Source organism: Spizellomyces punctatus, assembly GCF_000182565.1.
Source record: "Spizellomyces punctatus DAOM BR117 chromosome Unknown supercont1.1, whole genome shotgun sequence".
Lineage (NCBI taxonomy): Eukaryota > Fungi > Chytridiomycota > Chytridiomycetes > Spizellomycetales > Spizellomycetaceae > Spizellomyces > Spizellomyces punctatus.
In genome coordinates this window covers 1795074-1816134 of record NW_015971537.1, presented here as the reverse complement: position 1 = coordinate 1816134, position 21061 = coordinate 1795074, and the positions used below count along the sequence as shown (strand labels likewise).

The 21061-nt window shown below is 46.9% G+C and overlaps 9 protein-coding genes across 10 annotated transcripts; 6 read left to right on the top strand and 3 right to left on the bottom strand.

Moving 5' to 3' along the window:
- The first annotated feature begins 25 nt into the window (after window positions 1-25).
- Window positions 26-1533, top strand: SPPG_00698. Of its 2 annotated transcripts, XM_016749027.1 has the most exons (8): window positions 26-457; window positions 531-717; window positions 796-820; window positions 878-883; window positions 943-992; window positions 1069-1086; window positions 1153-1227; window positions 1297-1533. In XM_016749027.1, the coding sequence occupies exons 1-8, from the start codon at window positions 194-196 to the stop codon at window positions 1416-1418; spliced, it is 747 nt and encodes a 248-aa protein (XP_016613057.1). In that variant the 5' UTR covers window positions 26-193; the 3' UTR covers window positions 1419-1533. The 2 variants fall into 2 exon arrangements, with proteins under 2 accessions (XP_016613057.1, XP_016613056.1); XM_016749026.1 differs by lacking the exons at window positions 1069-1086; window positions 1153-1227; window positions 1297-1533 and having other exon boundaries at window positions 878-938; window positions 987-1027.
- On the bottom strand, window positions 1439-6435 carry SPPG_00697 (uncharacterized protein). The gene is made up of 12 exons (XM_016749025.1): window positions 6223-6435; window positions 5955-6124; window positions 5681-5891; window positions 5185-5607; window positions 4916-5118; window positions 4534-4857; window positions 3260-4475; window positions 3036-3199; window positions 2418-2967; window positions 2239-2355; window positions 2097-2168; window positions 1439-2036 (listed from the first exon to the last, which is right to left on the bottom strand). Exons 1-12 carry the CDS (start codon window positions 6271-6273, stop codon window positions 1566-1568), a joined length of 3972 nt encoding a protein of 1323 aa, XP_016613055.1. The 5' UTR covers window positions 6274-6435; the 3' UTR covers window positions 1439-1565.
- Window positions 6436-7181: 746 nt separating this feature from the next.
- On the top strand, window positions 7182-8086 carry SPPG_00696 (uncharacterized protein). Its single transcript, XM_016749024.1, has 3 exons — window positions 7182-7469; window positions 7532-7643; window positions 7710-8086. Exons 1-3 carry the CDS (start codon window positions 7229-7231, stop codon window positions 8041-8043), a joined length of 687 nt encoding a protein of 228 aa, XP_016613054.1. The 5' UTR covers window positions 7182-7228; the 3' UTR covers window positions 8044-8086.
- A 523-nt stretch (window positions 8087-8609) lies between these two features.
- SPPG_00695 (uncharacterized protein) lies at window positions 8610-11866 on the bottom strand. Its single transcript, XM_016749023.1, has 5 exons — window positions 11638-11866; window positions 11468-11549; window positions 11195-11400; window positions 11017-11122; window positions 8610-10944 (listed from the first exon to the last, which is right to left on the bottom strand). The coding sequence occupies exons 1-5, from the start codon at window positions 11766-11768 to the stop codon at window positions 8695-8697; spliced, it is 2775 nt and encodes a 924-aa protein (XP_016613053.1). The 5' UTR covers window positions 11769-11866; the 3' UTR covers window positions 8610-8694.
- Window positions 11867-12229: 363 nt separating this feature from the next.
- On the top strand, window positions 12230-14606 carry SPPG_00694 (uncharacterized protein). Its single transcript, XM_016749022.1, has 11 exons — window positions 12230-12441; window positions 12506-12716; window positions 12797-12914; window positions 12981-13082; window positions 13162-13226; window positions 13281-13325; window positions 13390-13428; window positions 13488-13684; window positions 13746-13920; window positions 13989-14342; window positions 14405-14606. The coding sequence occupies exons 1-11, from the start codon at window positions 12341-12343 to the stop codon at window positions 14462-14464; spliced, it is 1467 nt and encodes a 488-aa protein (XP_016613052.1). The 5' UTR covers window positions 12230-12340; the 3' UTR covers window positions 14465-14606.
- SPPG_00693 (uncharacterized protein) lies at window positions 14545-16160 on the bottom strand. The gene is made up of 2 exons (XM_016749021.1): window positions 15325-16160; window positions 14545-15257 (listed from the first exon to the last, which is right to left on the bottom strand). The coding sequence occupies exons 1-2, from the start codon at window positions 15704-15706 to the stop codon at window positions 14677-14679; spliced, it is 963 nt and encodes a 320-aa protein (XP_016613051.1). The 5' UTR covers window positions 15707-16160; the 3' UTR covers window positions 14545-14676.
- SPPG_00692 (uncharacterized protein) lies at window positions 16158-18440 on the top strand. Its single transcript, XM_016749020.1, has 8 exons — window positions 16158-16370; window positions 16432-16500; window positions 16567-16686; window positions 16772-16850; window positions 16919-17174; window positions 17248-17432; window positions 17499-17668; window positions 17727-18440. The coding sequence occupies exons 1-8, from the start codon at window positions 16314-16316 to the stop codon at window positions 18138-18140; spliced, it is 1350 nt and encodes a 449-aa protein (XP_016613050.1). The 5' UTR covers window positions 16158-16313; the 3' UTR covers window positions 18141-18440.
- Window positions 18441-18848: 408 nt separating this feature from the next.
- SPPG_00691 (hit family protein 1) lies at window positions 18849-19483 on the top strand (the record flags this gene model as incomplete). Its single annotated transcript, XM_016749019.1, has 6 exons — window positions 18849-18874; window positions 18937-18943; window positions 19014-19029; window positions 19091-19219; window positions 19284-19317; window positions 19378-19483. 6 exons carry the CDS (start codon window positions 18849-18851, stop codon window positions 19481-19483), a joined length of 318 nt encoding a protein of 105 aa, XP_016613049.1.
- Window positions 19484-19944: 461 nt separating this feature from the next.
- Window positions 19945-20376, top strand: SPPG_00690 (uncharacterized protein; the record flags this gene model as incomplete). The annotated part of the gene is made up of 2 exons (XM_016749018.1): window positions 19945-20136; window positions 20203-20376. The coding sequence occupies 2 exons, from the start codon at window positions 19945-19947 to the stop codon at window positions 20374-20376; spliced, it is 366 nt and encodes a 121-aa protein (XP_016613048.1).
- Between the last annotated feature and the right edge of the window lie 685 nt (window positions 20377-21061).

The following is a 21061-nucleotide window of genomic DNA, read 5'->3' as shown; positions in this document are numbered from 1 at the left end:
GTTACAGTGGAAGGATTACTTACCACCGACTCTATGCGGCTTCTCCTGGACAGATGAACTCTATTCCGGCTTCTGATAGCCCGTCTGGTTCCATCTTTTAATGCTTACGTAACAAGTTTAGATCCACGGCGAGAACTGGGTTACGATTCGTAGAATATCTCTCCTATAAAGTGTACCAGCAATACCAAGCAGAATGACCTCTTCAGAGCCACCACCAGATATTGAATCGGGCGCTCCACCACGACGACATTTTCCTTTTTTGCATAATAAGAATCAACAGCAAAAGTCTAATCAGATCACACCTGAACCTGCGCATGCCACTAGTGGTGACCAATCTATCCTAAAAGATCTCGCTCAAGAGCTCAAAAATGAAACAAACAAGGGTACAAAGGCGGCCAAAGGGGTGTGGACGAACTTTAAAAAGTTTCTGAATCGAGGAAATGTCGTTGACATGGCGGTATGTCCTGATCGTAAACAAATGTTGCGGTCAGATCTTGATTGATATTAATATTACGATCGTTTTATTCTAGGTGGGCATAGTTATGGGAACTGCATTTACTTCCGTCGTCAACTCCCTCGTAAACGACATATTCCTCCCGTTCATCAGCCTGGGTACACCCACTCAACTCTCAAATCAGTTTGTACTTTTAAGATGCCCCCGGCATAATGGCGTGACCCTACCATGTAATAAGACAATGTACATTACACCAACAGACGGTAGGACAATGACAGCAGAGAATTCTTTGTAAAATACGAATAGCACTGATAATATCTGGCCCGTTTATCGTTGTGAAGCCAAAAACGCGGGAGCTGTAACATGGTAAGACTCTTGTGCTCACCAAACAGTACACCCGTAAACTAACCGCGCCTTCTGCAGGAACTGGTATATGACAGTCACTAATACACCAAACGAGGCTCCAGAACACTGACGCACATAGGTAGGGGGAACTTCATCCAAGTGATTATCAACTTTTTGATCATTGCAGTAGCAGGTGAGACATGCCATCAATGACCTCTACAGTATTTAATCGTTATCTTTGCACGTGCACTTACAATTGATATATGCAGTTTTTTTCATCGTGAAGAGTAAGTTGTGCGGCCCATAGAATTTTAAGCCATGGTAACAATATCGTGCTAACGCCCTCACATTAGCGTATGCGAGAGCGTTTCGCCGCGCTGACCCACCAAAGCCTCCTTCAACGAAGCCTTGTCCCCTGTGTACCAAAGGTAATCAAAGTTCAAGATCACTTTTGCGATTCATTATACATGTCTCATGTCAATTATTGACGGACACAGACATCCCACTCAAAGCGAAGCGGTGCCCAGAATGCTGTGGAGACATCCCGGAGCCCCCAAAGGAAGAGGAAACTCAAGACGAAAACTTACCGACGATCCAAATGGAAGAAAAGGGTAAATGAACAACACGTTAGGCAACCAATGCGCACTACAGCGTGTATTGTACCATATAAGGATGAGACAACCTTACAAGATACATTTCTGTATTCCTGTGTTCACATGATGGTAACAGCAAACTGAAATTCCTATTTGGAAATGACATATATCCATCACGACAAATCCATTGGCACTACCCCAAAACCATACCCTACACCATTCGTTTGTGTACCATATTGTGACTCGGCCGCCATAACATCAGCAACGGGACTTTGTGGCCCTTGCACTTCTTTTACAAAATCGGTAAACCTTGGGCTGACACCGGCATCGCTCAGACGTGCCAAAATCAACACCGTTCTGGCCGCGCTTCGCACCAGTTCATTTGTCTTTTCCGTTTCTTGTTTCACGGCATTCTGCTTCGGTTTAGAAAATAGCGTCAACTTCAAGGGTTCTACCATTTCATCCAGCTTTTGTGCAACGGCAGTAGGGGACAGAGACGCAAGTCGTTGTAGCATCAGATGAGTCAAGACCTTAATGTCATGGGATGGATCCGAAAGACCGTTCATCACACGTTGCAAGAAGCCGAACACATCTATCCGGGAAAGACAGGTTTCCAGTAGGGTATACATGCACTCGTACGCCGCCTACATTCGAAAATTAATTCTGTGTCACACTATGAATCCACGTGTGGCTACAGCACCCACCTTACGGGTGTCCAAGCCATCATCTACTTGATGCTTGAACGGACCCATCTCCACCACATGAATGAGTTCGCTCTGGAAAATATGAGATTGTTTAGTGTTTTTCAACACTGTAGATTATGAACCGCTCCCATCCACAGTGTACCTTGACAACGGTCTCATCGTAAAGTAGGGGCAACAACTCGCCGAGGGATTCGCGAATAAGATGGGGCTTATTATGGGCGGCCGAATTCAACGTGGTCAAAGACACGCGCCGAACATTCTAACCATAGAGTGTCAATGTAACCACACCGACGAAGTCACCTGAAAACGCTCATTACCAACCAAATCATCATCTTTCACAAGCCGCAGGAAATCTACAATCAAAGGCCGTAGAAGTGTGTCGAAGTCTTCATGTTCAACATGTTCGGTGAATGTAAAACGGATGGCAGTTACAACGGTAGCTCTCGCGTGAGCATTAGAGGCAGCCAACCGTGACTGCAAGTCGGGCAGGAATGTGCCAGGCTGTGACAAAGACAATTTGCCGAGGCACTCGGCAATGATATTTCGGGTTGCCTCTTCCTCTGTTTCTTCGGTGTGTTGGAAAAGCACCTGCCAAAGCTCCGGCGCAAACGCTTGTAAAGTAGATGTAGACGCTGCGGACGCCTCGTGATGTGAAAAGCGTGTAATAATCTCCTTAAGAGCCACCAAAACCAGGTAGCGCTTTTTGCCTCCTTCCCGGACCGTTGTAAGCACAATCGGCATATATCGTTGCAGATTACCTAGCGCGATATTGCCCAATGCAAAGGCAGCAGCCTGCTTTATCTCTTCAGAAGGTGATGCAAATAGCTTCAGGAGCGTTTGGTCCAGCTCGGGGTGCAAGCCGGACAGGTCCCTGAAAGTTGAGATCCATATTGAGTCAAGTGGTGCCTGCATATCATAAAGTGTGTCGACGATACGTACTTTTTCCGTCCTATTTCGCCCAGGCTCAACAAACTAACATAACGCATACTTTCCTTCGATGAGTCATTCTCCACTTCATTAATAAATTTCTCTATTGTCGGCGGAGCATCCTTCTCCCAATTGAGGCACAAGATCGCAATGGATTGCGCAATTACTGAGAATGCCTATTATAAGAACAATGTTAGCTCGGCCCACGTTCGACACCCGATCTTATGACAACGTACTTGTTTGCCTGCCACAGGGTGTCCAGGCTGACCGACAACTGGTTGCAGTAGCATATCAACACTACGGGAGAACAATTCGCTCCCGCCTGTACGTACAACGCATTGCCAAACTTGAAGCAAAGATTCTAGCCCAGGACCGGCACCCACCAGATGGGGCGATTCAATCATCATTTTCACGATTTGCGGTAGAATGTCCTTCTTCACTATTGGTAACACATCTGCGCCTGGCCCATTGTACACTACCACACAAACCACCGACATGGCCAAAGGAAGAATGTGAAGGTCGGAGTCCGATAGAAGGGGGCGCACTTCCGATAAAATGGTTGGGTAAATGTTGGCGCCAAGCTGCTTGCCGTATTGGCGAACGAATGTTTCGAGGCATTGAAGCGATGCCACACGAAGTTGTCGATGAGATTTGCGGAGGTAGGACGCAACCTCAGGAACTACCTCAGGCAGAATCGGAGTCAAGTCAATTTTCCGCGACGTGGCTGCATCCTCAAATAGGGGGCTCTCTGCAATGCTCGTCAAAACGCGCACCGTGGTTAGGCGTGTAAGTTCATTCTTCAAGCGATCGACCAATAGTGGAAGTACGACGGTCCTAATTTGATCGCTTGGTAGCAGATCACCGGCCTGCGACAGCATGATACCCAAGGCTACTATAGATCGTTCCTTGACTTCCAGATCAATATCGGCCGCTTTCAATCGATCCAATGTAGTGGTGTACATTAGCTGGAGGTACTTGTCCAACTCGGGGGACAAGAGGGGTCCAATTTGGTGTCGATTGCTTTCCTCGTCGAACGAAATTGGTCGCAATACTTTGGTCAGCTCAACAAAAACTGAGAGAGCTTCAGAAGTTATTTTGTAGAATTTGTCCTTAGCAGCCGTGACAATTGGCGGGACCAAGCGGGCTAGGTACTTATGGAATACGTGAGGCTCGTGAGTCATGAACAATATCCGTAAGAATTCCAATAATTCAATCTTCAAATTAGAATTGGTAGAACTCTTGGAAGGATGCCCGGGAGTAGCACTGGTTAAAGACGACTCGATTGCCGGTATGAACAGACCCATATGGACATCGAGCCCACCATCAAGCACCCGAACAAGTTCACGCAAAAGTGTGAATCCTGTCTGCCGCGTTTGGATCGACTTTCCATTAAGCTGCTTGGAAAGCGCTTTGCTCAAACGCGGAACATGCTCTTCGAGTAGTTCACGAGGACTAAGTATTCTTATGGTTAGCAGTCAGTGAATGAGTTGTCTGCATATATAGCACGTACCCTGTGACCTCCATCTCGACCGCTCCACTTGCCCCCTTCCGGCGCTTAGTGTCCCGCTTTCTGGCTGTAGAAGTTTCAGAGGCTTTTCCGATCCCTGCTGCAACGCCAGTCTGTCTCACGAGTGTTATAAAAGTGTTTAAAATATCTACTCGGACACTTTCTTCGCGTTCCTTAAATCTGGCAATCAAGACCGGCGCCACGTTCTGCAGCAAATCGACTAGCAGCTCTGAGCGTGTGCCTATGATGGACGCCAGAAGCTTCGAGGAAGCCTTGCGCACTTTCCACGACACATCGTCCTCATCAGAATAATCAGCATCATCATATCTACACGGTAAGGATACGTTAGCTTAAGGTTCTTAAGTCTCATAAGGCAAGCACGCACTCATCGTCATCTTCTTCTTCATCTTCCTCAGGCCCATTGCCCTCTCCTTCATCGTCGACATCCATCGCCTCTGAACCATCCTCGTCCTCGTCTTCATATTGAAAATTAGGATCATGTTTGATATATCTCAATGACACATCAATGACGGTAGGAATGTGAGGGGTCATTTCAGTAGGGCACCGCAATACAAACGAGTCCAGAGCCTGATCAACACAAAGCGGTATTCAAATTAGAGCTGTTGACCAGCGCACATTCATATAGGATCTTACATGTAAGCAATTTTCCCGTAGTTCGTCATCATTGAATTCCGTGTATTCGAGCACAAGAGGTAGAGTATCGTTAAGATACTGTCCCAAGCGATGAGAGCTGTATCGGCTGAGAGTGGCTAGGCATCCTATGAAAGTACGTAGCTTTTCGTGATTTGCAGACCTCCCTTCATTACGCAAGTCTGCAAGAAGCTTCTTCACCAATGTGTGGAAAAGATCATCAGGTATATGTGTGACAGAATTGCCGATGGCCCCTGTGGCCCTTTTGCGAACAGCAGGTCGGGAATGATGAAGGAGAGGATATAGCGTATCTTGAATCGATTTTTGTAGCTGGGAGCCATTCGCGCCTTGAGTCAGCGACTGTCCAAAGCGGCTTAGAACTTCGGAGAGAATGTCAATAACATCCAATTGTAGATCCTTGGCGTTCTGTGATAAACCCAAGAGCGCCAATGAGTCGCCAAGGAAGCAGACTCTACGTGACAATTGTTCTTTTTCATACCGTTGTAAATTGATTCAGCAACTTTGGAATCAGACTGCTCACGACTTTACTTGCAACCACCGAGCCGGACGGTATCTCTACTATGACGGTCTTGAGACTAATGCACGCAATATCACGAAGCTCTGGGCGCTTGTCCATCAAAAGTCGACAAAGCTGGTCGACCACTTCTTGCAGCTGGCTTTCATGTATTTTTTTTGTCAGCGGAGCAAAACTATTTGGCCGCTATTAGCCAACCGAACCACAGGAACAAGTTATGCTTTGCTTCCAGGCTCACCATTTTACCGCGAGATTTTGAACTTCACCATTTTGATCATCCAAAAGTTTGATGAGAGCGCTTACAACCTTTTTCTCATTAACATCCTCGAGAGCAAAGCCTTCCGTTTGGAGTGCAGCCATCAAATCAACTGTCGCCATATATCGATAATCGGAGTCGTGGTGAGACATCTACCGATAAATTGTGTGTTAGCAATACACCATGTTAACAAATGGTGAAGCGCTGCTCAAGTGGCAGTGCATATATTAAAATACAGCAGTCACCCTACTTTCTCCAAAAGGTTCGCTACCAAGTACGGGCTTGAAGGATTTCCGGCCATGGTTGCAGCTTTCGGACGTAATTAGGCGTTTTGGGCGGATGCGTATTCAATCAGCAGCCCACGGCTGGGAATACAATCAACGGTACCGAGAGTTCGAAGAGAGATTGGAAACTGTGGTAGGCGGAGACCTGATTTCGCGACCGGATCTTGTGGAGGTTCGGAAGTTCCTGCGAGGAAACGTTGGAGGGGTGGGAGGACACGTCATCCAGCCAACGGGGATTGAATCACATTGGACCCTGGTTATAAAGCCAATTACAGTACACTAAACAAATACCATCCCCATTGTAAAATACAAGTCTACAAATGGGAGTAGAGTGGAGGACAGGGCATTTAGCACACGTTCTGTTGCCTACGCACAGTGGCATTCAACTATACAGTCAATCTACAGAGGGCCTTATGAGAATGCACGTCTATAGAATGCCATAATAACAGGTAAGCCGGCAGGTAGGCTCTGTGTGTAGAGCGTTGGCTCAAAGCGGGCTCCACATTTTTCTTCAGACTTTGAAAACCCATCGTCGAGGGGTTTGTTGGATGCCACAGAAAACCCTATTTTGAACGAATGTTCCGTTAAATCCTCACAAAGTCCAATATGCCACCTGCTTGATGCATTCATCTCTGTGTCTTTTGTAATCTTCTTTTTCATGTTTCCGCTGAGAATCCGCTTCTCTTTTTCATCGCTCTCAACACGAAAAGGAAATGTGGAGAGCCAATCCCAAAGACAAGGCCAGCTACATGAAATTCATTATACTACTGATATCATCTACCTCACTAGCAGGACCTGGTGAGCCCTCCTTTCCATGGCGTGCTGGATGTGAAGCGCTCAGGTCACCGTGAACTGTGCCACTTTCCTGTTGACATGACAACGACCACATCGCAGTCAATGTCGCTTGTTGCAAACAAGTGTCATCAGTCCTTTCCATTACAACAAACTTACTACGCTACTTCTTTTTGCAACATGACTACTGCAGCGCGTCCCACCTGGAATCCAGCAGCAGGAGGTCATAGTCTGCGTGATACGAACGCTGCACCATCCTCCCTTGTCAGTAGCAGAGACCTTGCCACGCAGACCAAGCTCAAGCTACGTCAACCGGGTCAGAATGCGCCTGAAGATATCGATGCGCAGCTTTTGAAGGAGCGATTGGAGCAGAAGGAGAGAGAGCATTTTGAGAAGACGAGAGGGGAGAAGAGAAGGGATGGTAAGTTTCTGGCCATCTGTAAATTTCATGTGCACAATCCTCACGCTGGACTTGCCACATAGTGGAATTTGAAGAGGAAACTGTGAAACGAATGCGAGTCGAACATATAGACGCAGACGATTCTGATGATGACGATGATGATGCTGACGGTTCCGCAAGCGAGGGTGCAGAGAGGTAAAGCCTACTTGTTCACATGTCGCATCCATTTCCTGGCGCTCATCCGTTCCCTTTTCTTTCCAGCGAATCGGATTCTGATGACAATGATGATGACGACGAAGCCGAACTTCTCCGCGAGCTCGAGAAAATCCGCAGAGAACGAGCAGAAGAGAAGGAGCGGCTTGAGCAGGAACGCCTAGCAGAGGAAGAACTCAAACGGGAGGAGGAGGCTTTGACTGGAAATCCACTATTGCAGCCTTTGGCCAACAAGGATTTCTCTGTGAAGCGACGTTGGGACGATGATGTTGTGTTCAAAAATCAGGCGAAAGGGGTGGACGAGAATCCGAAGAAAAGGTTTATCAACGATGTATTGCGAAGTGATTTCCATCGCAAATTTATGAGCAAATACGTCAAATAGCGGGAGGTGTTAATATTATTCTTTCTATAACTTATTGTACAAATTTTACATTGCGGAAATGGTAACACCGTGCGTGTGCTTGAAGGCAATGCCACTCATGAAGAAGGCTGGACCAAAACGTCCGTAAGGTCCAGCGGGGCAATGTGGTGGTATGCACCAAGGTTCATAAGGAAAGTATGCGTACCACGTCCAAGGAAACATTTTTCACTTCACTTCAACGATGAGCTCATGACGTTCGTATCGGAAACATGATATTTGGAATGATCCTAATCTTCCATTTACACAATAAAGATAACTATACCCATCAAAACAGTATCAAAACAGTATTTACAAATAAAATGCCCAATTCAATCGCACTGTACAGTGTCCGTCATCCAGTATCATTATTATACTGCTCTCCGTTCCCACTGGGAGTGGATGAGACTCCGCAAAAGCCTTTCAAGACCACATCCCGTAGCCGCGTCACAAACGCTTGCCCTTCCAAAGATCCTACAAGGTTCGCATGTGTCGCGACGCTGTGCATGAGTTTCTCGACACGGGTAAAATTTGGATCGGACCGGGGCGCGTAGGGTTTGAGCAGATCCACACGGCTAAAGGAAAGAGTGAATACACCGTGCTTCAACAAGGATCGATGGAATGTGTTCGGACTACTCACTGTTCATAATTTCTATACTCCTTCAACAAACGCGTTAGCTGCTCAAACAGCTCCCCACTTAACGTTTCAGACGCCACTACTGTGACATTACAAGAGTAGGGAAGCCGATACTCATGCATCGAATTCCATTCCTGTGATACGCTTAACAATCCGAATCGTGAGCGCCTATCTGCAGAATATCGCGGATCATATGGTGTGACGATGGCACCAATGAAAGGTTCGACACCATCATGTCGTTGGAAGAGAGTCTGGTACGCAATTTGGTTTTCAATGTCGCGGATGGAGGGAATGGGATCAAAGGTTGGATGGGAGTGGTACCACCCAACCACATCGTAGCCTTTCGCAGAAAACACTTCACGGGCTTGCATTTCGGAATCAGGATCCATTTCGCATTGGACGCCCGTGCTAAGACTTCGACATGGGAATACATCAGCGACTTTCAGTATCCTTTCGATGGGATCGTATGTTCCGCCCAGAAGACCAATGATCTCAGTGTGTGCGAGGTGGGAGTGAACGTCCATGACAATCATCGCATTGGACTGAACGACCACGCGGAACGGGGCGGGAACATCTGTACTGTAACTTCGGGTAGGGATTAAACGGAATGGGTCATAGTCGCCCAAGATATCCGAGTCTGGTGCTCCCATGCTGGGGGCGAACCCACGCTGTCTTTGACGCCGTTTGAGAAGCCTCTTGTCATACTTCTCAAGTTCTTCGTCCGCGAAATACTTTGAATTCAGCGCAAACAGCCGTGCTTCTTCCTTGGCTATTGCCAAATCCTCGCCAGTTTGCGCGGATCCTCCCTCATCGTCATCCCCACCCAAGGTATCCTCATATACCCATTCTCCCCGTTCATTACGTACTCTCCGCCTACGTCGTCTCCCTTCCTCCATAAAACTCCACACACTCCCAGCTTCCAGCTCGGTCATATCATCGGCAAGATCCTCTTTTGGTTTCTTTACTCCTGTGCCGCCGTAATACTTTCGGCCCCCCTTTTCTGCACATCCCACATTGATTGCACCAATGTTTTCTAAAAATTCATGTATTCGGCCGATCGCGTTAACGTCACCTTCGCCTTTTAGACCGGGTCGTACGCTGGTTTTGGTCAGATACTTGGGTTTGCATTTATCCCACGCCGCGAGGATGTAATTTCTAATCTTCTTGTATCGCTCTGGCGTCTTGTGAAGAGTGCGGGGATGGGGTTTTTTGCCTTGTGATACAGCTAGGGTGGATAAAAACCACTCAGGCAGTGAAGATACCTCAAATCGTTGAATCGCGTCGCTATCTATCTCGAATGACGTCGACTCTTCGGCTGCTGACGACGTAGTCTCTAGGTCGTCGGGTATAAGTAAACGAGTAACCGCGCTTAGATCGAGCGGTGTCACAGCTCCTGAGTCCTCGGAAACTTCGGATGCTTTTTCAGAATATTTGACGAGCGGTGATTCATCCAGCTCCTCACTGTGCCCAGAGGTGGTATTTGCGCCGTTTGAACGGCTTTCAGAAGTTGAAATATTCATTTTGACTGGCCGAGTCCCAAGTTCATGCAAATCACTTGCCGAGGATGTTCTTCCAGGAGCTTCTACGGAGCTCGATTCTAGGCTTACGTCGGTAGCCGACACGCACGGATGACCATCATTTTCGGTCATTTGCAGCGATTCGGTGCCATGAGTTCCAGCCTCAGCCACCTCTCTGAGTGATTCCATATCTGTGACGGTCTGCTCGCCCTCGAACGACTCCTCAAGACAGGATGCTGGTGGCAGATTGTTTTCCTTCTCCTGCCCTCTATTCGCAGCTTCAGAGCTTGAGATATCTGACGCTAGCCCGACATCCTCTCTCGTAGCGAGTGTCACATTTTCGCCCGTGCCCGAAGACTCGTCATCGCCACTCTCTACAGCTTCCCTTTCTTCTGTTATGCCCAGATTTTCCACATTCTCTGCGCTTTCCTCGCCCGGAACAAGTACCACGTTCTCAGCCAAAGTCGTTCCTCCATTTTCACCTTTGCCTATCGGATCTTCATCATCGGTTATGTCAATATCCACGTCTTCGTCCTCTTCCTGCATATCAACCTTCTTGTCCACTGCCGGTATGTCCACGGCTAAATCTCCTTTGCAGTTTTCCGCACCTGAACCTTCAAAGCGAACCCCACCGTGGACGGTCAAGTGTCGGACATGGTTTTTGATTTGCAGCGCGGTCCGTGTTTTCATAAATGACGCTACGCGCTTCCAGGATCCATATCCGTATAGTCGCTGTGAGGGAAAACGGTAAGATCAATATTAGTACCGATCTCGCGCAAGCCAATACTGGTGGCAAACACGTACAATGCCTTCTCGAAGCCTTTCGTCCTCTTCCTTTGTCCATTTAACTTTGTGTGACGGAACGGACGCACCAGCAGAGAGCTTGTCTCGCTTTGTTTTCTTACGCAATCTGTGAGGTGATCAGTTTCTGCGCTTTCCATTGACGAAATCCCTGTAAAAATTTCAAAACTCTGGAGCTTACCCATCGTCCGGCCCCCCGCTCGTCCGCTTCTTTGCGATCTTCTTGTCATCCTGCTGGAATTTACTGTCGGATTTGACCAGACGGTCACCAGATGGTGGTAGAGATACTGTCCCTTGTCCAAAATAGAACTCTTCTTCCGCAATCATGGACTCAATGAGTGCGCGGGACTGTTCATCCATGTCCGCGTCGAGGGATCTTTTCCAGTCCTGTTGTGATCAACCCACAAGGTCAGAATTCAGCCAATATAGGTCATCGCCACCGCAAGGTGCTTACCATTTGCTCTGATAGCCAACCAGGTTCAGGGTACTGCTCCAGCAAGGTTGTCACATCTTCCGTTTTCAGCCCGCCTCCAGACCTAATTTGTACGTCACGTATGCAAATCATGTCAGCCCGGTTGTACATCTTCCCATCACATTCTGGAAATCAATTCTGGTGACAACAACCTCACTGATATTTGCTTCTGAGTCTCTGGTTCATGGGGTCCGCTCAAACCGTTCCGATCGCCAAGTTCTCCAACCTGTTGAGCGAGAATCTCTTCCTCGTCGTCGCCTTCGATATCAATATCCTCCTCCATGCTCGCCGGCAGCCCAGACTGTTGAAGTCAGCACCGGACAAGAAAGGATATCAACGGGGTGAATAGGTTATAGTAAACGGTAAAATGTCAAGAGCGGCGCCGATCATGGCAGACGAACGGTAACACTGTCACTGCTGCTGACCTCGACAGTAGGTCACGTGCCCCTACAATACTTGAAGTTTGGACAAAGTTGCAAGATATCAAATGACAACATTGACAAAAGACGAGCGTTCTGAACTCCCAGATTTCATAAGGTTACGGTTTTCCAAGGTGGTCTGGAAATAGTGGGTTTGGGAAAAAGTGACCAGATCCAAAAAGTGAATTAATCAGTATCAAATAATATCACAACTGTATACTGGTGACAATTCAAAAATGGCCATCGCAGTTGTACAATATTGTGACTGTTTTCCTTAGGATACGTCGTCGGACATTAGTTCTTGCGCAGATCAAAGGAGCCGGGTGTTAAAAGCAACTTTAATGGGTGGTAGATTCAGAGTTAAAGTTTTATGAGGCTTGAAAGGCGTCTTGTTGTCCGATGAATTCGGACCTCGAGCGCGACGCGATCGCAAGCCATGTTTGCTCGTCCAGCTGCCTTACGACTCTACGAAGGATCCACAATGCTTTCAGCAACCACCCAATCAACGCCAGAAGAAACGTTTGAATCTCTTCTCAAGTGTGTTAGCCGAGCCCATATTTCACACATATTTCAAAGGCCACGAAATTTACCATTATCGTAGATTTAGCACCGACGTCCCAACCACCTCGTTGTGGTTTCAACAGCTCCGGCAACACTGGATAGCTAAATATGAAGAGCCCGATACGGACGCTGAGATTGCCTTAGGAAAGGGGACAACGTTTCCGGACAATGATCGAACGGAACGATTGGATATTCCAGCGCTCTTGAGGAGCCAACCCAAAAACGTGGAAGCCGAGTTTAGGTTTCACGAGGTTCGCTCTTCACTTGACAGCCAGTGATTTCCGGAATGTAATTTAGTCATGTGCTTAATCGTAGATTCATGTGTTCGTAGGAACTATTCAAAAAGCTAAAATTCACGTATGTGGAGCAGAAAGCAAAAGAAGGTTTTCTGAAGCGAGTGTTGGATATTCCCCCCAAATTCCCAACCGATCACGAGATTGAAGAGATGGGTAAGGCAGCACTTGTTCATACTTTGTAAGTGTGTAATTCTAACGATATCGTCGAAATCCACTCAGAGACCCGATCCGCAGAAAAAAAAAATCTGTTGCGTGCCAAGAAAGCAGCAGTAAGGAACATGCGAGAGGAAGTCGATAGGCTAATTGAATCTGTTTATCATGGTAGGTCCCGAATACATAAGCTAATTGGTGTATGTGAATGCACATCCGAGATTTCGTCCCTTACTGTGCTGGGTATTAGGTCACGCTGCCCTCTTGGAACAATCTCAAATGGCGACACAACTATATGACGAGTACAAGCAGATGGTATGTCGCAGTACTCGTAATGCATAATTGGTGCTCAAATATGTCCGTATGCAGGATGCAGAACTACAGGAGTTGAACTCTAGACAAAATCCACGAACTGTAAGCGTAACACGATACGAATCAATTATAATGAATTACCTCACAGTTTCTCGATATTGGATAGATAACAATAGAAGAACACGAGAGGGCCGTTGAAGAGCAGGTATACTATTAGCACATCAGCAGAAGTTTTCATGGAAAATGTGTAATGTAAAATTGTAGGCAGCAGCAATCGCGGAACTCGAGGAGCAAGTTAATCACTGGAGGTCAACTCTTGAATACCGTCAATCCAAAACCAAAGCCGTGGTAGAGGAGGTTGCCAACCTGACACCGAAACGCGCCGAAGCGGAAGCATGCGCGGCTGAAGCCTTAAGAATATCCAAATCGAAGGATCCGAAACTGGAGGAGCTGGGGATATGGTTCGGTTTCTACGTTTGCCAAAAAGTTTCTGGAAGATTGCTGATATGTTGTCTGACACAGGTACAAGGAGCAGATTCGTTTATTGAAACAGCTACAAGGATTGAAGGACATCCGACATCCAAGTAGTTCCCAGGTAGAAATAGTGTATGACCTGGATGGGGTATCAACATGTACGTTGATGCTGAGTTTCAAGCGGGATGCAAAGTCATTGAGTGGGTGGGTTTTGGATGCAAAGGTATGTCAGCAGCTTGCGGTTCGAGATATTATCCTGGTTCTTACACATGAACCTTCCTCTGCTATCAGTTCGCAGATATACCCTACCCCTGCCCCATTGCTGATCTCCTCCATACTGCCAACACATATTTCACCTCCCTTGACGACATGCTTTCATTATTCACTCGTGAGATCCCACTCCGGGTTCGTAACCTTGTCCAAAGAGAAAAAGAAGTCGAGGATGTGTGTGCAGAATATGAGGGAGCATCTTATGACCCTGAAGCACGGGAATTGATCGTGCATATTGATGCTACGGGGAGGATATTTGTTATTAGAATAGGACATGGATATCCGCGGGATGGTGGGAGCGCTCTGGAAGTTGTTGGAGTTGAACCAAGAATGATGGAAGTTGAGGAGACGGAAGACGAGCTGGCTGGGTGGAAGGTGAGCTTCTTGTGAGCCGTGAGCACAGTACCTAGAATGTTCGTCTGACCTCGGTATTCTAGACAAAAATCGAGAAAAACGAAATCGCAAAGTTGAAAGATTTGGTTGCCATTTTGGAATAAACATCTGTCGACCATTCCTTGCATTTTCTTGTCATAATTTTCTCGTCCAAGTGTGGAGCGCCACGCATATTGCACGATCATTTGTGATGGTTGAACAGATTATGCATTATCAACATTTAATAACTCTACTATATACATGATTAACTACCATTGGGACAATTGCCAGACGACCCAACATGAGAGCGATTTCAGCCCAGCATATCCCATTGAGTCTAAAATTTTATTCCAGAATCCTCCCTATTCCCAAATCCTCGCACATGACCAATCCAGCCAAGTACGATAATAAAGGCTATCATGTACGCCAAAAGGTAATACTGTAAGACATATCGTCTTCCCAACCTCCTTGCTTGTTTTCCTTCCCTTCGGAAAAGGAATGAACCAATCACCCCGAAGCCATAGACGACAACCAAAATCAACGCGACAATGGAACCCTTGGGGAATTCGATGGCTACCGATCCAATGATCAAGCCATACACTAATGTCGCAGCGGCGAATAATACTTTGTCGATGGAAGATCTCATGGGATCGTGAACGTTTCTGTATAGATAGGCGATGACAAATGCCATCAGAATGCCTCCAGCGGCATACATATAGTGAGATATGCCGTGTTCCCAATCCGTTCGAACCCATGTACGGAAATCGTTGAAGAATGAGTATTGGGAGACGAGGTCCGGGTTCTCGTCCATGAAATCCACGAAAGGATGTTTGAACATGTTTGCAGCGGAGTGGAAACCGGCGCCTTGTTGATAGATTGCAGCAGATATCATAAAGAGCGTTCCTACCAGATATTTTTCTGAAAAGGCAGGGGTGTTTTAGTTACAGAGCGTGGGAAGCAGATTCTGCTCGCTGGATATCCATACCTTTAGTGGAACCTCGCGAAAATATTCCGCTCTCCAATATCACCGCAAAGTACAGGGGCATCGCCACAATGGGTTCCAGCAATCGTATGACATCGTTTCCAACATACCAGTTGCCTTTGATATTTGGTAATTCAACTAGCACTGGAACGACTGTGAATATTAAGGTGCATAAATTCGTCGCTAACAGGAGGGATAGAACGCGGCGGGTTTTGGGTTGTGCTGGACCTTCAGGCGAGTCTGGTCCATATGCAAGGGGAAGGATGGATGAAGTAGATGCAGAATATTCTTGTTGTGGCATCGTAATGGAATGGGAGGACGGTTTGTGGTTGGGCTGATCCAAAAAGGACGTTGGGACAGCTTCCAAGTAAGGAGACGATGCCATTGGGCAAGAGTATGTCTTTTATGGTGGTGGCAAAGAGTCAAAGTGTTCACCGAGGGGTTTATTTTGTAGAAAATCTGCCAAGTAGAAGTCCATTTGCCAAGCAAAAGACATACGGGGCGGAGCTGAGGGTCCGATGCACCAAACTCGTTCCCGTGGCTTTGAATGGTTCCAGCCGGCTACTTAATACAGTTTCGTATGGGTTTTCGAGCTCATACTTTGCATATTAGATGCAGGAGCTAGTGTTCGAAATGCCGGATATCTACTGTTCTAGTCGCTATTGCAAACTTGGCACAAAGTTGTCAGTATTGGACGATGTCGCCATTCTAAAGGATAGTTCATCGATAGATCGTTTACAAACTAAATATCTGCTACCCAGACAGATGAGAATGGGAGAGGCTATTCCACTTCTGCTCGTCCTGTTCTCAACCGTTTGTTCTGCAACCTTCTACTCTTAAATGCCCAGAAGCTTCAACAAAGGCTCGTTTTGATGACATGATGCAAGTGTGCCGTGTAGCCACACGTGACTAGAGCCAGGGCTTGAAAGCTCACCCGGTCGGGGAGTGCCATAAACCAGTGCTCCTATAGTTCTAATCTCGAGACACAGACCATGGACACCTTGGATAGACTCACAGCCGACCAGAGAGACAAGTTACAGAACTTTCAGGTCAATCAAATTATCATGATTGGTTCTTGTGTGAAGCAGCAGCAGCTGACTCCTTCCGTAGGCAATTACCAATCAGGAAGATCTCGACGCTGCCTTGGCGATACTCGAAAACCATGGCTGGGATCTTCAGGTGAGCATTTAATCTAGACCGCTGACTGTACTTGGGAGTGTTCTCAACTCATTGCGACCACCACAGCGATCTGTGCATAGTGTGTTCGAAGAAGTGGGCACTGATGACCACCTTCCAGAGGACGCACCTCAACCAGCTTCCTCCACTTCAACTAATAGTACGACTTCTGGTGGCCTACAAAGGCAGGTATGTGATAAAAAACACCAGTCCCGCCATCTTTTCCATGTCACGTTCATCACGCTGAGATCACTTCCGCATCTTGCAACTCTAGACCGTGTCGCTATGGACATTGCTGACTCTTCCTGTTACCCTACCGCTGCGGATTGCATGGGCCATCCTTTCATACGCAGGTAGCACCACTAGGTTGCATTGGCACAAAGCGAGCCGGCAAGTCGCATCTCATTCCCCCAATATTTAGCCAGTTTCCTGCCTCCAAGTCTCCGTCCGATACCACGCCCACCAGCGGCACAAACCACACGCTCAACAACTCCCCGCGATCTCAAAGCAGCAGCAGCAAGGTTTCTGCTCGACTTTGAGCAAATCTATGGCACCCTACATCCACAGTTCTTCCAGGGAACGTACACTCAGGCACTTCAAAAAGCAAAGAGTGAGATTCGATACCTCCTTGTCTATCTTCATTCTCCAGAGCATGATGACACTAGTGGATTTTGCCGGTACGGTAGCACTTGGTTTCGAGCAATACACGCGGGGTGGACGTGCTGATTGTGTTTCCTTCGATTTGACCAGCCAAACACTTGGATCAGAGAGTCTCTCATCTTTCTTAATCCAAAAAAACATCCTGGTATGGGCTGGTGACGTTCGCAATTCGGAAGAATTCCAGGTCAGCAATATTCTTTCCGCCACCAAATATCCCTTTCTCGCGATCATTGCTCCGCATCAATCAAGCCTCAAGGTTGTGGAAAGAATAGAAGGTGCGAATCATCATGCTTCGAATGTTGGTAGTGCTCTTCGTCATTTTGAACGCTCTGCTTGCATAGGTCCTTGTTCCCCTGATGAAGTGATTGCTGCTGTTACACGTGTAATTGAGCAAGTAGACCCCCAACTACTCTCCATTCGCGCCGAACGTCAGGCGCGGGAGCAAGCGCGGATGATACGAGAACAACAAGATGAGGCGTACCAGGCATCACTTCGAGCTGATCAAGAAAAGGTAAAGGGCCAAGGATTAGTTTGTACCGTATCCATTGTTGCTAACACATGGATATCAGGAGCGAAGAGCTCGCGAGGAACGAGAAAAACAAGAAAAGGAGCGTGAAGCGGCTGAAAAGGCGGAAAAGAACCGAGAAGCTCGCATCGAAGCCAAAAAGAAGCGAAAGCAGCACCTGACAGATACACTACCCGCTGAACCGGACGCGTCAGAGTCCCAACTGTCTAAACTGAGCATTCGATTACCCAGCGGCGAACGAGTGGTGCGGCGGTTCCGAGCAGATGACACAATGCAGAACTTGTATGACTTTGTGGAAACACGGGATCTGCTCCCATTGGAATTTGATGTCGATTTTGTGATTGTCAATACGTATCCCCGCAAGGTCTATGTGAATATGGAAGAGACGTTGCGCGATGCCGGGCTAGTGCCGAATGCGAGTTTAGTGGTGGAGGAGAAGATTGAGGAAGATGAATAGTTGTGGTCATGTCATCTTTGTACGCTATACGCCCTTCTTGTTAGTTAGAACTAGGTACGGGGCGTCAAGCGAGCAATCGGCTTTTATACTGAGACTTGTCTTCTTTCAATCTATTGGATGCAACACATGAAGGCGAACTGCAGAAGAGGTACTAGCACCACTTGTAGGTGCTCAAAATCAGTAGAGAAGCAAACTAATGTATTATTTACATTGGAAACATGCGGCTTTTTCAGAGTCCCTAGCACTTTTTTCACATCCTATTACCTCAAATCAAAGGCTTTGGAGCAAGTTATCTCGGCCCCATGTCGTTTTTGTTTTTAATGTGTGAAGCCACGAGCAAGGGCTTTCCACCAAAGATCACGTGGAGACATCCATGTCACTATCATGAGTCACTCCAACTTTGTCCCATTCTGGCGTGGTCCATCCCCCACCTTTCCTACAATCCTGGCATTCTAACGTATTGAATCAGAATTCAACTCATCGATTAATATGGCAGCCAACTGCATCTTCTGCAAAGTGAGTGTACATAGCTACCATTCATCACCGTGACTCTGTTCTTATTGTCGCGTCCGTATGCCATTTGTAGATTATCAAGGTACATTGACAAAGTCGAAAGTGATCTTGTCAGCCCCTTAAACTTTTCCTTATGAAAGGGCACGATTCCGTCCTTCAAAGTACTAGAAACGGAGCTGTCGTACGCGTTTCTGGATGTCAACCCTCTCGCCAAAGGACATGTACGTAATGGGACGGTCATTCATTTGCTCAGAAGAGTTCTAACTTGTTTTTATGTTGTTAGACGGTGGGTGGCTCGACTGAGAGATGCGCTTTTGCTTCTGATGCCCTTGTTAACTTTCCATGTATGGAATACGACAGCTTGTGATCCCCAAAGGTATATATGAATCCGGCTTTCATTGTTCACCATCACCCTCTCTCATTATGGGCACCCATAGAGCATGCCACTTTTGCGCATGAACTATCAGACGAAAGCTTGGCGGATCTACTCCCAGTCGCCAAGAGGGTCGCCAAAGCTCTTGATGCACCAAATTACAACATCTTGCAAAACAATGGCAGGCTCGCTCGTGAGTTGGCTGGACACACTTTCTGTTGCTGTTGGCTTCCATCTTGACGTTACCATTGTTTCAGATCAAGTAGTCGAACATGTACATTTCCATATCATGTACGTTTTGGAGTTTGTGTCTCCGTTATGTAAGGCTGACCATTTCTCCTTTTGTCACAGTCCTAAGCCGAATGAAGAAGAGGGCTTGGGGGTAGGATGGCCAGGAAAGACAGTGGACAAGGAGGAGTTGAAGGCTTTGGCTGAGCAGATTAGTGCCAAGATCTGAGCCCATGATACTGTGATGAATCGGGATTGGCTGGCAAACTTTACAGATACTATTATAAAAACGCTGATTGGAACCAATACTGGATCCGCTGTTCGTGCTATGGGACGCTTTTTGAATAAATGCGTTCTGTATGTTGTAGAAAAGGTCACTCTGGCATTTATATACTTGATGTTGACTGGCATTCCGCAACCGTTTTGTCGTCTCGAACTTACCCATACTCGACATAAGGTTGGTTAGTGAGATGGATGCGGAAAACCTCACACGTTCATACATTTTAATCGGAGCGTGTGGTGACTCACATGGCACCTGCCAGTTCAAAACGGATCTCTAGTGGTCGAATTTAGTGCCCAATCCACCTGACGCAGGTCATAGCAGCAAATAACTCTACCCAGCCAAGCCAAACCCGACGCAAAAGACCTTCTGCGCATATCGTACTCCGCACCTCCTCCCGTAGCCACATCATGTCTCAAAGTTATACCCTCCACACCCTTGCCTATACCGTGTTCCTTTTGCATTCAGCCAAATATGCCGTACACTCTGTCAGCGGCGTCCTTCTAGGCAAGAAAACGTCGAAAGGGATCGAAATCACGGATGCGGTACCATGCTTTCACGGAGAGGTTTTAAAGGGGAGCTTGGAGATCGCGTTTCAGCAGGTATAGTCAGGATGTATTTTTTTGAATGTGCTTTAAAGTTCATTAATGTAACTACGTTTTTTGTAGATCGAAATCTACGCTACCCAAACGTCGACTCAAATTATCGGGTTTTACACCGCAAACCTGAATGCGGCGGACAAGGAACCCTCGGTTGCCGTGACGAGAATTATGGACACTATTGACGAGCGCTTTAGTGGGGCGGTTCTATTAGTTGTAAGTGCTTCTATTTTGGTGCATTGATGGGGTGAGGGCACTGTGAATTGAAGCGAATGAATTGATCTAGCTTGATGCGGTGAAGGTTGGGAATGGAGAGTTGGGTGTCATTGTAAGTCGTTGCAGTCAGTTCTTTGCAGGATAAGGGGACGTTTACCTGACGTTGGCGGATTCTTTATAGCCGTATACGAAGACGAATGGTGGCTGGAAACCCTTACAATCCAATTAGTAAGTTGTGCTCTGCCTTATCCATTTACCACCTGCGGTCTCACTCGTCCCTCCAGCCTCGTCGGCCCCGAGATTCCACAGGCCACACGACAGGATTGGATCAAAAGTCGTGTATATGATGTGCTGGTTGATTTTGATAACCATTTAGATAATGTCGCATCTGACTGGCTACAAAATGGAAGAGTGAAGGGTTTGATCAAAGTGTAATGCCATGATTGATTGATTGAGAATAGAAGAGTAGAATTCGGGCATTTTGCGACTATACGAAATAATGTTGCTAGTAAACATCTCTGTGGATCTTTTCTCTTCATTGATCCAAGAATTCGTATATTGGCTATAACAAATGTCTCGCCTGCTTGTCTAGCATCCCGATATCGGATCGATCCGGTTCTTGAATCTTGCGTTGGATGCAGGGCGGTTCATGGTTATAATTGTTTTTGCCGATCAAGTTCCAAAGCGCTATCATTAGTCTAAACATCAAAGC